This window comes from Marmota monax, unplaced genomic scaffold (genome assembly GCF_021218885.2).
Source record: "Marmota monax isolate L192 unplaced genomic scaffold, Marmota_monax_Labrador192_F-V1.1 WCK01_AAM20220418_F8-fsc00061, whole genome shotgun sequence".
Lineage (NCBI taxonomy): Eukaryota > Metazoa > Chordata > Mammalia > Rodentia > Sciuridae > Marmota > Marmota monax.
Genome location: NW_026695230.1, coordinates 4012665 through 4027739, shown reverse-complemented (window position 1 = coordinate 4027739; position 15075 = coordinate 4012665). Strand labels below are relative to the sequence as shown.

The 15075-nt window shown below is 39.6% G+C and overlaps 1 protein-coding gene across 1 annotated transcript in view; it reads left to right on the top strand.

Moving 5' to 3' along the window:
* Positions 1-2710: 2710 nt before the first annotated feature.
* Positions 2711-15075, top strand: part of Slc17a6 (solute carrier family 17 member 6) — a 39454-nt gene continuing 27089 nt past the window's right edge. Inside the window, exons 1-3 of the mRNA XM_046438277.2 lie at positions 2711-3583; positions 6252-6504; positions 8048-8166. Coding sequence (XP_046294233.1) covers positions 3498-3583; positions 6252-6504; positions 8048-8166 — 458 coding nt within the window. The 5' untranslated portion in view covers positions 2711-3497. The remainder of the gene's footprint in view (positions 3584-6251; positions 6505-8047; positions 8167-15075) is intronic.

Sequence of the window (15075 nt, the reverse complement as noted above, 5' to 3'; positions counted from 1 at the left end):
GTATAATTGCTAACATGTCTTTGCCTAAAGATAAATCCAATTAATTTATCAGGGTCACAAAAGTCCATGTTTAGTGTTTGAAATTTGGGACCATTTATGAAGAAAATCTGTTGGGTTAGTGAATGGTATGTGGGTATACATCTCACATATTGGGAGAAGCTATTATTTAAAAATAACCCCATGACATTGTTAAGCTTCAGGTGGTCCAACAACAATTCTTATAATTCTCTACATACATTTTCCCCTTGTTTATGACTTTGCTAAAAGTTCCTCCTCTGGCTGGGATGCTTTTCAACTGCTACCACCCCTCATGCCTGCCCGATTCCACAGGGCTGCCATCATCTTCGTAGGTCTAAATTTCTTTTAAAATATTAAGACAGACAAGAGAACATTGCCTTCTGAGATCTTTTGCGTTTACTTCCACACATAAGCTGAGTATTTAACTTGCCTCATTTTACCTATAATTATTTGTAACCATATTTGTCTGTCTCCCATGTAGCTTGTACAGTCTCTCATGGGGGTTTTCCCAGACCTAGTGTAGTTCTTGGCACTCAATGAATATTCTTAGAATGGATAAATCAATATTAGCAATTATTTTGGTTCAGGCACTCAAACTGCTATCAAGAGAATGAAGGAGAAGGCCAGATAATATTTATTTCAGTGTAGGTGAAAATAATGTAATTATTTTACTATAGAAATAATATTTTAATGCTGGATTTATTTTGTTTGGTCTTTTTGAGATATATATATATATATATATATATATATATATATATATATATATATATATATAGAGAGAGAGAGAGAGAGAGAGAGAGAGAGAGAGAGAGAGAGAGAGATAGATAGATAGATAGATGGAGGTGGATAGATGTGGCCCTCAAGTTTTCTGGTGGTTCAGATTTCTAGTCACTGAGGTTGAAATTTAGACAGGAATACCAGCTTTACAAACATTTGTCATAGCTTTCATTTTGTGTAAATTTTCAGAATTTCAAAATCATATATATTTCTAAATGAAATAAATTTATTGGATGAGTTATTAAAGACTTACCATGGATATATTTTAAAGCACCTGGTTGAGGCAAGTCCTGAGTAACTTGAGATTTTGTTTGTAAGGGGCAAGTTTAATGAGTTTTTTTCTCATACCTGATATTCTTTGGAAGTAGATAATATTTTAAGGCATTCTAGGATTCATTGAAATATTCATTCACTGTTTTATTGGAGATGTATAATTTAATGTATGTTTATCAAAATTTAAAAGAAACTATGTTTCTAGTATTCTTTCTTATCATAATTCATAGTGGAATATAATTTGGCAACTATCAAATTTAATAATAGAGAGTGTTTTTGAAAACTTGTGAATTTTTCCAATTATCTGTTCATCAAATCTATCCACTATATCATTTACACTATTCAGGGAATATTCTTACATGATTCTATATTTAGGTTCATGTAGTTGAAGATTTAGGACCATGGTCTCTAACTAAAATCTACTCCCCCTCTTGGCTTAAATAACATTTAATGTTTTGACCTTGAGAATGTGGTTCAAGGCCAAGCTGTTTTATAAGCATTCGCCTGAATTGCATCTAAGAGGTTTGTGGGTTTGTGATTCATGTGAAAGGCATTAATAATTCATATTAATTTTGTACAGTTTTCTTGCTTTGCTTAATGAAATAAATTCATTGATGCTATACTTATAGATGAAAATCTTAAAAAATCTTACACGGATACCTCTCCAAAAGTTTGCTTTAAGAGAAAGCAGCTCAAAGCTGGGAAAGATTTCAACAGAATTTAAGTATATTAAAATAAATCTTAAAACATTTTCAAATTATATATATACATATACGTATATGTATGTGTGTATATATATATATATATATATATATATAAATATATATATGTGTGTGTATGTATATGTGTGTGTGTATTTGGGGGATACAGGGGATTAAACTGATGGGCACTTGACCACAAAGCCACATCCTCAGCACTATTCTGTATTTTATTTAGAGACAGGGTCTCACTGAGTTGCCTAGTGCCTTTCCATTGCTGAGGCTGGCTTTACAAATTATATACTTTTTAACAACCACAGGTATAGGTACAGATTTCATTAGTAGATTCATTTCAGTAATGTATTGAAAATTAATTATAGATTCTTAAAATTCTAAGAAATTTATATTAATTTTTCTGTCTTTTATTTTTTCTAGTGCTCTGACATTATAGCTTTTTTTTTTTGCCTCCTTTCCCTTTCTCTGCCCCCTCCCCCTTATTTCTGTCTCTTTGTGTCTCTCAATTTCTATCTACCACACTACCTTACTTTTCTTTTCAGGGATTAAATCAAACACACAGACGATATAATTATGCATTTTGTACACAGATATTTTATGTTTTAAGAAATCCAGGTGCTCAGGAATATCGCAAACCTAAGTGAAATATCTTGCAATCTTCTTTCCCTGCAATACTGTCAGAGCTGGCATCATCATCGTGCTGGGCAAAACGTAGCACTGGAAGTAATTTGTCATTTTTAAAATAAAGTCTTCTTCCCTTGCAGAACCAAATACAACATTCTTCCTGCAAACTCTGGAGATGATGACATTTTCCCTTGGTTTCCATAGCATCCGTTCCTGAAGAGCCTCAGAATGGCCCTTGGTCAAGGCGATCCGCCCAGCTCCCCAAGAAAGTTGATAACCCTGGTAGCCAAAAAGAAGCGGACCCTTTTCTGAAACTCTGTCCGTGGTGCTGAACCATTCTGTCCAGAACCGCCCAGACGGGCGCTGTCAGCTGTTCTGAAAAATTCTTCCCTGACGCTGCCCAAATCAGAATTGTTTGTATTATTTACTCACGTCCTCAAAGAGCAGCAGACCTTCTCCATCTTAATTCGACACTACCGCAGAGCCGAGTTACGCCGGCGTGATGGGAGGAGACCAAGGGAAGGGAGGAAAAACTAGCGGCATTGCTCACCTGAGACCTGAGATGCTCCCATGAGTTTTCAAAGTGCTGGGCTCCTTATGGCAAAGACACCATTTTAAAAAGTAGTATTCTTTTGATTTTTGCCCTTAAACAGGGGTTCTGCGACATTTACAGCCCCTCTGTTTAAAAGCCAGCCGACTTGACTGCAATAAGCTTTCAAAACTGGGAATGTACATTGTTTTTCAGTGAACTGATTTCCAGGACAAGGACTCGTCTGCACCCGCCCAAATACCATGGCACTGCTTGCGCCCTTTGCCACCGGATCCTTCTCTTCCAATGAGACTTTCTGATTGTGTCTACCAACTCTCCTATTAGGAAACCCGTGGGTTGCATGCGGCTATTCTGTTGTATTCTCATTCTCACCCTCCCTCCCCTCTCTCACTAGCACTCTTGCTGGAGGCACACCAATACCATTCCGCTGAGAAGAAAAAGCCCACAACTACCTTAAGCGATTAAGACAATATGCGCAACCCTCGCCTTTCATAGTAATCGCTGTTTAAACCTGGCAAAACCGAACACCAGTCTTTGCAAGAATGGAGTCGGTAAAACAAAGGATTTTGGCCCCAGGAAAAGAGGAACTAAAGAATTTTGCTGGAAAATCCCTTGGCCAGATCTACAGGTAAGAGAAAGCAAACCCGCGGGGCTCGCCATGGAAAAAAAATCTGCAGGGCAATTTCCATAAACCTTGGATGCTTAGAGACCGTAGTATGATCAGAAAATCTTTTTGTTGCTCATTGCTGGAACAAGGCTGCTCTGGAAACCTGCTTATTAATGCAAGAATGTTACACTAAATGAACCTGTGTGTGTGTGTGTGTGTGTGTGTGTGTGTGTGAGAGAGAGAGAGAGAGAGAGAGAGAGGGAGAGAGAGAGATTGATTTGTGTTGGTATCTGCAAATTTTCATCCTTTACAACCCAGTACTTATCCCATTTGCATGTGAGAAATGACTAGTTCCTGTTCAAAGAGCTTTCCTTTTGGTGCTTATAAATACCTCAAATTAGATTCCTTTGATACAGACAAATGAATATCAAAGTACAACACTCTAAAAAATTAACCAAGAAATTCCGAAGACTAGTGGCAAAAAGAAATTAAGGTCTCAGCTTCGAGACCATAGTAGAAATTCCCCATGGGATCTTCCTTTTGTATTGAATGGAAAGGAATAAAAATGTATCAATAATGGATAACTAAAGTAGTTCTTCTCTCTGAACCAGCAATAATGTATATGTATTTTTAATCATTTACCCTCTTCTATATGTCTATTTCTTTCATGGTAAATGCCCTAGTGTTTGCATGAGCAACAATAATAATAATCAGTGAATTTACTTTGAAAGTACTAGAATTGTTTTTTTAAAAAATTTAATACCCCTTGTAGCCACTGTACTAATGATGCTGTAAATTGCACAACTTAAATCTTTTCAGATATGTTATATGAATGCATCTTTTTGTTAATAATATGAGCAAAATCAACAAGAGAGAGCAGACACAGAAGGATAAACGATTCTAAGCACTAATTTTTCACATTTGGGAAATCTGAAGCATTTGTAAAATATAGGAGATGTCAAGAAAATGACCCATGCTCCTCCCAGTTTTGCAAATCTCTTCGGTTCTGGTGGGCTTCCTGTACACACCATCATGCACCTATGCGGCAGCACATACCGCAAGGGCCCTGCAGTCCCGCAGCTCCCCTAAAAAGGACTGCTCTTTCCCAGCCCAACTGCCATCAGGGGGGGAGTTTAGATGCCGAGTTCAGATTTGCATTTATGAACATATAAAATATCACATTGATGATTTTTCCCCTCGAATAAATAAATTGAATGTTTCCTAACATTGGAATCAGACTTGATGGATCAGCTTTAACCTACCTGTAAATACCTTTATGACCTATTATCCAGGTGATAGTCTATAGAATTTGAAAGTCTGATATTCTGTTCTGGTAACCTCAGATCTGGGGGCAGCTTTATACCAAGTATGCATTCTTGGAATCGATTTAAAATTTTCATTGGGTTCACTCGCGTGAGTGAAAATAACCCAAATGTGCATGTGTTATTTAAAAGATCCCAGATTAAAATTTAATTCCGTGGTAAATTGGGAGAATATTTTCCAATTGTAAACGAAAAGACTTGATTTTTTTAAATATCGAAAATTATCTCAGGGAGATAATAATGCTGTTACTTTTCACACTCTTTTTTTTAAAATATAAATTTCATGGACATGTTGGATTAGAACAATAGTACCATCTTTTAGTAAATCCATTCCATCACTCGGCTGTCTCTTCCCTTTCTTTTCCCGCTTCCCCCAAGGGCGAAAGCCCGAAAGGAATTGAATCAAACAGGCGAAATCTTATGAAATACTATTTTTTTTTAAAAAAAAAAAAAAGTAAGATCTTTCACCTTGGTGTGGGACAGTGGTTCTGGGGGCGCCTTTGTACATTTTACGTCTTTGGAAATGGGCCCCTGATATTTTTCGGTGTTTGTAACCGAGATAGTAATGACGCAAGATTGTGAATAATTAATTATTCATGTTCTAGCAGTAGAAAGCTAAGGTGTCAGCCATATGTACGGAGGCCTTTGTTTCCAACTCGAATAAAAATAAAATAAAACAAAGATGCTTAACACAGAAGTAAGTATTTAACTGGCACCCTGGAGCTGGAGGAGAGGGAAGTAAAGTGCTTGACACTCGCAGAGAGGATTCCGGCCCTTGTTGGCATGGCTGCGGGCCTCTGCCTGGGTAGGGTGTGAGGGTGGGCTCAGCTGAGGGGCGGGATCCAGGCGTGCTCAACCCAGAAAGCTTCAACTTGGCTGAGAGGGAGCGGGTTTCGAGGTTGTGGCCGTGCGGGTCCGCAGCCAGGGAGCCCGAGGGAGGTTGGGTGATTGAGTAAGACCCGCACTTGCTAGCGTAAAGCACTGCGGAACTGGGAGATGGGGGCGGGTGGGGAGAAGTCCTCAGAGGTGACCGGGACACGCGGCTCTGCTAGCCCCTTCCCACAAGCTGCAGACCCCAAATAAAGTCTGGTTCCAATGACCTATGCCTGAATGGAGGAACTGAAGGGGGGGATCCCGAGAGCATGGGGAGTCTCTGTTTTAGGCCCGAAGGTATTAAAATTCAAGCAACGCGGCCGCCGGGAGGGGGACTGATAAAATGTTAGAGAACTCAGAAGGCCCTGAAGCTCCAGGGAGGAACGATGTCAGTACCCCTGATCTCAGTCCCAAAGGGTCCTGGAAAATGCGACTGGGCCTGCATCCTGGGTGCCTAACGCGGCGTCCTTGCTTCCCACTACTCTGACGCGCAGGGTGCTGGAGAAGAAACAGGAGACCGGGGAGACCATCGAGCTGACCGAGGATGGGAAGCCTCTGGAGGTGCCTGAGAAGAAGGCGCCTCTGTGCGACTGCACGTGCTTTGGCCTGCCGCGCCGCTACATCATCGCGATCATGAGCGGCCTGGGCTTCTGCATCTCCTTTGGCATTCGCTGCAACTTGGGCGTGGCCATTGTGGACATGGTCAACAACAGCACCATCCACCGCGGGGGCAAAGTCATCAAGGAGGTGGGCGACAGCGGAGTCCCCCAGGTTCCCCGCTCGCTGGCCTTGTGGCCTCTCAGAACCACATCGACTGAATCCTGTTATCCCCTCACCGAAAGAGGAAGGCAGGGATGCTTTCTAAGCCCCTTTCAAGTCCTGCCATTGTAGAATGGACCGCAATAATGTTCCCTATGTCTTTATCTCTTCGCATCTTTATCTGGGCCTTTCCTTTTTCGTCTGCAAAGTAGAAAATAGCGTCCAGCTCACTAGATTTTTGTGAAGAGTGGCTTTATACGAGTTGGTGACTTACAATGCCTGCTAAGTGCAAATAGAAGTATTTTCCTTTTCCTTGGAGGGAGAGAGTAGCATATTAGTTATAATTTCCCCCGACTTCCTCCAGATCCCGCCCAAACATTTTTAATAATCAAAATGAAACAAAACAAATCAAATCAGTTGTGTGCATATCCGCAGGTTTGGTAGGGGCCCTTTAGGAAGGTCGACCTCCCTGATTTGGAAAGGATCTGCAGCACAGCGAGTCCTGGATCCACAGGGCGACCACTCCGTAGTCTTATAATGTGTGTCTTAGGTGGAGACGCCTAGAGATGGGAGGGTCAGTCCAAGGTCACAGAAGTCCCCCTAATTCCTTTTGTTCGGGACTTATGTAGCCTGACCATAACCGGGTTGCAAAAAGATTGGGAGGAGAAATTGAGGAATGCTCTGTGGGTGGAAAGCAGGAGCATTACTGGGGTCTGGGGAGTCCAGAAACCCCTACAAAACCCGTTTGGTTTCAAAATTTCATTAAAAGGGAGAAAAAAGGTCCCCAGTTTTCTGGACATGATAGCTGCTCTCTTTACAGCGCTAATGCAGATATGTCACCTCAGTATCCTTTGAGATTCACCTTCTGGGGCTGGGTGGAGTTAGGCCTGGACCTTCAGATATATCTCTCATCCACACCCTTTAATAATAGCTTCCTCTCCACTGATCCCCTGCCCCCAAAACAAAACAAAAAATCTCAAGGGCAAATGGCTCTAAGACCTTCCTGCAGGAACCCTTCCGATTTGGGAGAGACACCCTTTCTCTTAACCCTTGAAGTCTTATCCTTTCCTTTTACTTAGTTTCCCTATTTGGATCAAGAGGGTTGTGTTCCATTCTCCAAAGTCATTACTGCACCCTCATTGGTGCACAGCCAGGGACAAAAATACCCTTGCCAGGAGTGTCTATCGCTCGCGACCCAGTCTTTTCAATGGGAGTCTGAATTTCCAATTTACTGGGACAATAGAGATTCCCCACTCACTGAAGCATTCCCACCTGCCTGACGGGGAGGGGAAGCAAAGCTAGGGAGCCCAGCTTCACTGTTTTCATGGAGATATATTTCGTTAATGAGCACCTTCTTTAATTAGACGAAGCAATTTTGTAAGGAAACGAAAATTAAGTCGCGACACCTTCGACTAAAGGAAATGTCCCGCAGAGTTGAGGGCTAGTTTGGCCTGCAAATCCCTGAAAGTGAATTTTCCACACTAACTCTACTCTTTCCCTCCCCTCCCCTTTCCCCGCTCTACCTTTCTAGAAAGCCAAATTCAACTGGGACCCAGAAACCGTGGGAATGATCCATGGTTCCTTCTTTTGGGGCTACATTATCACCCAGATTCCGGGCGGATACATCGCATCTCGGCTGGCAGCCAACAGGTAATACACCTGGCTGGGCTGTAGTTCAGGGGCTTGGTGTTTGTAACATTCGAAGATAATCCAGTGGGGTTTAGGAACTCCCGGGGGCGGGGGGGGGGGGGAGTCTTTTGGTGCCTTGACCAACGCACAAAGGGGTAGACGAACTTTTGTCTTTTTCCAGAGTCAAAAAGATTTAGGGTCTCTGAGGCGACCGCGGGCAAATTTGCCCACTCTGGTGACTGAACAGGCTTTTCGAGAAAGGGTGGACAGAATAGGAGTTGTAGCCAGACAAGGAACCGCCACCCCACCCTTCGCAGTCCCCGCTGGCCAAGACAGCGTGATCCCGGGTGTGCAAAGTGGGTGTGGAGGGTCGTCAAGTGTGGTGCTTTTACCCGTGCGTCCCACGAGTTAAAAAAAAAAAAATCATCAGTCCCAGATCTCTGCAGCGCTGACCCCCTGCAGGCCGCGAGGAATGCTTGGCCCTGGGGCATGCCTAGATGATGTTTTGTGTCTGAAGAAATCGAAATCGACTGGTCTCTATCAAAGCAGGTGGGATTTCCCGTGCCCGGGGCGCGAGTCCACCTGTTAATGAGCTTGACTGCTTAGGGGCGGGAGTGCGGAGAGCGCTCAGCTGCGCCCTGGGCCTCCAGCTCAGCCGTGGTAGCTGCAGACGGGGTCCTAGCGCTAGCTTCCAGGAGTTACCCAGAAGCATCTGCAAAACCTGCCGCAAAAGGACTGATGGGTGATGGGATGTCAAGGAGCACAGCCCGGCCACCCGAGGGTGAGAGGCAGCTTCGTTTGCTTTATTGTGTATATTTTGATAATCAAGACTAAATTTCCTTAGTCTGAATTGTTGTGCTGACAAAGAACACAAAAGCGCACACACCCTTCCAGGTCTTGCTGGAATTCACATTTTAGAGGAAGAAGACAATAGAGCGCCTTCCTAATCACAATCCAGTCTTTCTCTGTACTCTGGCCCCTCCCACTGCTAACTGAAGTCTTTCAGGCCCCCTCCTCCCTTGGTTTTGGCACCTACAGTTCCTTTCCCTGGAGGCATCTTTCTGACTAGTGCCTCCTACCATCTCCAGGGCCTCCAGAGAAATTCTTGGGGATTTATTGTAGGCATTATGACCATAGAGCTCAGATTTTGGGGCAGTTATTCAAAATGTTAAGAGGATGGTGCAATAGATTAGGAATAATGCCTTGGGATATTGTCTTTACCTGACAACATAGATGATTAACCCTCAGACCCAGCGGGAGGCAAATATTCTCTTTTAAAATTAATCAATTTAAATTATCTCTAGCTGATGTAAAGACCCACATTTTATGAATGTGATAAATCAAAGAAAAAATCCATGTTAGGCAAAAACATTTAAAGAAAATATTCACTCCACCTAATATTACTGAATATGAACATGTGACAATTTTAGTTTTTAAGTTTTTTTTTCCTAAAAATCATTTCCTAAAACAAAACAAAATTTGCTAAAAGATTCTCCAAATGTATATGCATGAAATATTTTTAATTCAGGAGGAAAAAAAAATACCAAATGACCCCCCCCCACCCTGAAAATAAAAAACAGAAAATACAATAAGAAATTCAATATGATGTCAAAAGAAATATAATGGTGGTTCCTTTAAGGGTTGTTTCAGTGTCAAAATATTCAGCTTGCCACCAAATGCTAAAATGCTAACATTTTCCTGCCAGGAGAAAACACTAGGGATGCTCCAGCTTTCCTTCTTTATAACACTGGGAGGTCAGTAAACAGGTCTTTCCTGGTTGGAAAAAAAAGCAAGTTCATTGCTATCATTTGTGTCATGTTTAGTAATTTGTGTCATGTTTAGTAAATGAAAAGACTGGTGCTCTTAATTTATTTGCCACATTTTCCTCATAGGAAAAAAATTTGAATTTTGAAATTCTTACTGGATCCGAATTCATCTCCCTTTAAATGAATATTAAAGGGTGGGAAACTTAACAGTTTTTTATATGCAATTGTCTTGTGTTAAGTTAAAAATTATTGTAGAATATTATGAACATGCAGAAAATTAAATAGGCATACATCTGAGAGCTTTGACACAGTTTCTTCATTTTAAAAATAAAACTAAACATTGCAAATATAGTTGAAGCCTCCTGTGAAAATATATCTTCAGCATATGTAAAATTTTCTTTTTGTGATTGTAAAAGTTTTGTATGCTTAATAATAAAAATATATTAAGAAATCATGATAAAAATCATAAATAATTTAATCAGCCAAATACACCTATTTTTTGCATGATGGTAAATGTCCAACTAGTCCTGTGAATGTCACATATAATTTTATTTAGAAGGCTTTTTATAGGTGAAAATCTGAGAAATTTGCATAATAGATTTGAAATATGCATGTTTCCTAATGTGATTTTTTTCAAAACCAGTAAGAACACAGCGAGACCATTCTTGTACCTACAAGCATTGTATGCCCATTCATGTAAGCTTCTCCATATAGGTAATTTGGTAGTAAGATGAGATTCCCATGAGTGGAAGACTGGGGAGAGATTCTGCTCCCTCTAGATGTAAAAGGAGCTTTACTTTGGAAAGTGTTTGCCATCACTGTTATGGGCAGAACTGGAGTGGAGGAACTGAGGTGTATAGAGACAGCTTCTCAGGAGAGAAAGGCTCCTTATTACTCCTGGAAAATTTCTCAATGAAAAACTAGCAGCAATGGTTTAGCTTCTCCCTTTTATTGATTAAGCAAAGACAGCCTCACTCTTTAGTCTGAACACAGACTCTTGGTCCTTTTATTGGTCAAATTCTAAGTATTTCAGCTTTCCTACTCATTGAGAAGAGAAACTGGTAGAGTCAGCAGGGGAAGAAATTCAGTCCCAAAGGAGGGCGCTTATGTAATTTTTTTCCTTTGTCTTTCCTTAAAGAGAAACTGCACATCATTGGCAGGAGAAATTAGTCACTTCCATGAAGGGCCTTAAAATGGGAAATCCAAGAAGATTCCTTTAGAAATATGTAATGTTCTAAAATGAGAACATACTTAATATTGTGATAAAAAGATATTTGGAGCAAATTAATTTTGTCTTTAAATAATACAGGGCATGGGGAAAATAGTAATTTAGATATTTACAAATGTGAAATTGTTAAGGGTTGTTTTTATTGTATGTTCCAATTGCTGTGAAGAACCAGGGTGAGTGTTTAATTGTAAAGGAAAAAAAGAAAAAAACAGATTTGTTTTTGCAAAGAGCATAACCAAAGAAGGCCAGATACACCAAAGACCAAAGGAAATTTGGTCAACATTATGACTTGAATGTATAACACTGTATCTACAAAGACTATTCTTGTCTTTTTCCAGGTGGAAATATTATTTAGACCCTATGTATAATTTCCTCTCCCCTGCTCCTGTCCTCCTGATTTCTCCATGCTGCTTCTACTTTATGCAGTATTTACCACCCTTCATACCAATATTTCACTTTATCCAGTAAATGCAAGCTTCACAAGTGTAGGTAATTGCATGGAACATATCTAAAATTTTTTGAGGTGTCTAGAACCTGGTAATTTCTTGATATTATTATTTATTATTAATGCCATTTTAGATTAAGAAAATCCAGAATGAAAAAACCCTTATGTCTATTCAGCTTGTTCATTTTTGTCTTAAGTATTAGTAATGCTAATGGATTATTTCCATTGTGATAAAAAGGCCTGTTTTCATATCTCATTTCTGTTTTTTAAAATTATTCTCCCATCCATATTATTTAGAATTGAAATCATTATTCACTAAAAAGTCCATAAATCTCATTTGAAAGCTTTTTAAGAGCTAGCCTAACAATTATTTTTGGTAGTGCATAGAGTCTGCTAGTAATTCAGCGCATCTTTAAATATTAGCCAGGCATAAATACACTTACATAAATTCATTTAAGATCAAGGTTATATTTTTTTCTGTTTAAAACTACAGTATTCCTCTATTCCTATCTTTATTTACAAAGGTTCAATTTATAGGACAACATTTTGTTTCCTCGGATATTTCTTGCATTTCTAACTTAACTTTTGCTAAGAAAAAGATATAACTCTATAAATAAGAGGCTGAAAAATCACATATGCTGTAGCATACAGTGACTTCCATGAGAGGAACCTATATTAAAACTGGACAGGGCTCACCTAATCTAACCCTTCTATTTCACAGACTAGAAAATTAAATAGAGAATCAGGGATGTGGTGACTTAGTTAAGGTCACAAAGGGATTTTGATTAGAACTCAGGTGTCTTGAAATGCATGGCTTCTAACTACTTCTACACTGAGATTTAACATCTCTGCCTAAGATTGTGTGCTTCACCACAAAGTTCATTTTCAGCAGCTGACTGAGCTACCTGCTCTCTGAATGAATAACTATAATCTATCCTGCTCCAAATCCAGGGGAGAATCCATGAGTTAGAGATAGAAGACTTTGGCAGACCCAAGGTTCCCCTGCCCCCCCCACCCCCAGGAGAAACATACTGTATTTGTGTGTGCAATCTTCCTTGGGATTTTGACTAATAACGACTCAATTCATAATCCTGATATGAGAGAGAGAGAAAGAGTCTGTGTATTTTAAAATGAACAGATCCAAAGGTATGACTTTACATCTCTTTATAAAGGAACATTTTCATTTATAAAGGTGAAGTTTGATATAATTTAGGTAAATATCCTGGCTTCCCTGATTATATAAAAAGAAAATCTCTTGTTAATTTTCAGAGAGTAAAAATATTTTAAGCAAACAACTGAAATGCCAACAATTGACATTTTAAGCCCAGAAAGAAATGATTTTATTACTGCTATTCTTTTTCCTTCACAGAATCAAACAGTAAAAGTGTGCTTGGTTTATTTATTAGAAGAAGCATTGGAAATGAATTCCTAAGTCCTGTCAGCAAATACTCATGCACACACACATTCATTCATTCTGTCTGTCTATCTATCTATCTATCTATCTATCTATCTATCTATCTATCTACTATCTATCTATTTCTCATTGTCCTCTCTACTTAGCCATCCCTTTCAAAGAGGGATTCTTAATCCTTTCAGTAAAAAATATATTTGCAAATTCCTTTTGTGTGAAAGAAACCTGAGCATAAAGCCTGCTGCAAGAGTCTACCATCCTGCTGTGGTGGAAATGATTTATAGGCACACAGTCTTTAGGGCCAGAGGTGACTTTTTCTATGATTCACCTACCTGCCTATCAAACCAATATGCAGCTGTTATCTCCTTACCCCCTTAGGGGCCATATAGATTAGGTATCTGGGGGTAATGCAACCTTCTTCTTCTTCTTTATTTCCCCCCTTAACAAAAGAAAATACCCTTTACCAGGAGATGAATAGATGGATTGAGGGGGGGGAGGGGTCTCCAAGGACTAGCACAAGCTTTGCAGACATGAGCTTCTCTTTCTCCATTCTCCAGTCCCCTCACCCCCTTCCTGGCTCTAGCTTCTGCTGCTGCAGCAGTCTACTGCAGTGCAGAGGCAGCTTTTGGAGGGGAGGGACATGATTTTGCAGGAGAGAGAGTCAGGTGGGCAGCTGGTAGAGCGCTTCTTCAGTTGCCATATGCCACCATTGGGGCCTTCTAATTTCTCTGTCGTGAGTGATGAAGTCATTTTTACAACTTAATGATGTACCAAGGGACCTAGTGGGCTGGCTTGTGCCTGTGTACTCCTTTTTTAATACGGAAATGGGGGCATCAGATGTGACAAAGGGAGGCACCCAGGCCCTGATTTGATTAGATTAAATAGATTAAACAGCCTGCATCAGTCTACTAATGCAGACCCTCCAGGAAAGGATTAGTCCCACACCTGGGGTGAGGAACACTAGTCTCCTGTTAGGTGACAAGCTACTGCCCAAATGGAAATTGATTGACTGACTTAGAGAAAAATGGATATTATCTGTGGAAGTGACAAGTCGCCAGTGTTTCTGTCACCTATTCTGGGCAAATCTTTTTGGGGTGGGCCTGATACTCCAGGGGGTTTGTTATGGAAATGAGTGACTGAGAATTTCACTACTAACTCTTTATGGGGCCCCTTCAGATGTTAATCTTCAGGCAGTTTGTGATGCAGTTTTTTGCAAACACTGCTAATCTCTTTAGTTTTATAGAGTCTCCCACCACACCTACACCAGTGTTCCTAAAGTAACTGTAGGAAATTTGATCATTTCATATGTAAGAGAAAGGAAAGGAAAGAGAGAGAGAGAGAGAGAGAGAGAGAGAGAGAGAGAGAGAGAGAGAGAGAGTCAAGTAGAGGAAAAACAAATAGAAATTAGACTTTAAATTGAAAATAATCAAATTTAATTCATTTTAGTTTGTTATTTGAGCAGAGGAAATCATGAGGAAAACAATTTTAAGTGGTTTCAAATGGTTTATCATTTTGAAAAACAACTTCAATATGCAAATGGCCCTCATTTTATCTCTCAGAGATTATAATACTATTCTTTTAAAAAAATTTAAGAGTTCCCATATGCTTTTAATACTTTTCTTAGGGAAAGAAAAGATTTTAGAAATTAGTTGGCATTTCATTCCTTTTTTTTTCCCTTCAGCCCAGTTGCTAATGACATATCTCTGACTTGCATTCACACCCTGAGTGGGTTTTGTAGCATTTTAGCTGCCAGTTATAAGAAGCAATTTAAACAAAATTAAATATTAGTCTGGTTGAGGTTCAATTTATTATTTGGATTTTCAATTGAGCAATACACATGCATAAATATTTAATAATTATCTAGTTTGATTATTTATTTAGTGGAAGTAATAAGTTTACTTCATTGTTGAAAAAAATGTGTGTAATCTGTTAAAATTTTCATTGAGGCTTTATTTGAACATGTAATAGTGATATAAATATACTGCCTCATACGATAGAGCACTTGCCTTTAACAATTCAAAAAGTCAAAAAGAGCCAAAAGTTGTACAAGTTATTTATTTAGAAAACTTTCCTCATTTCT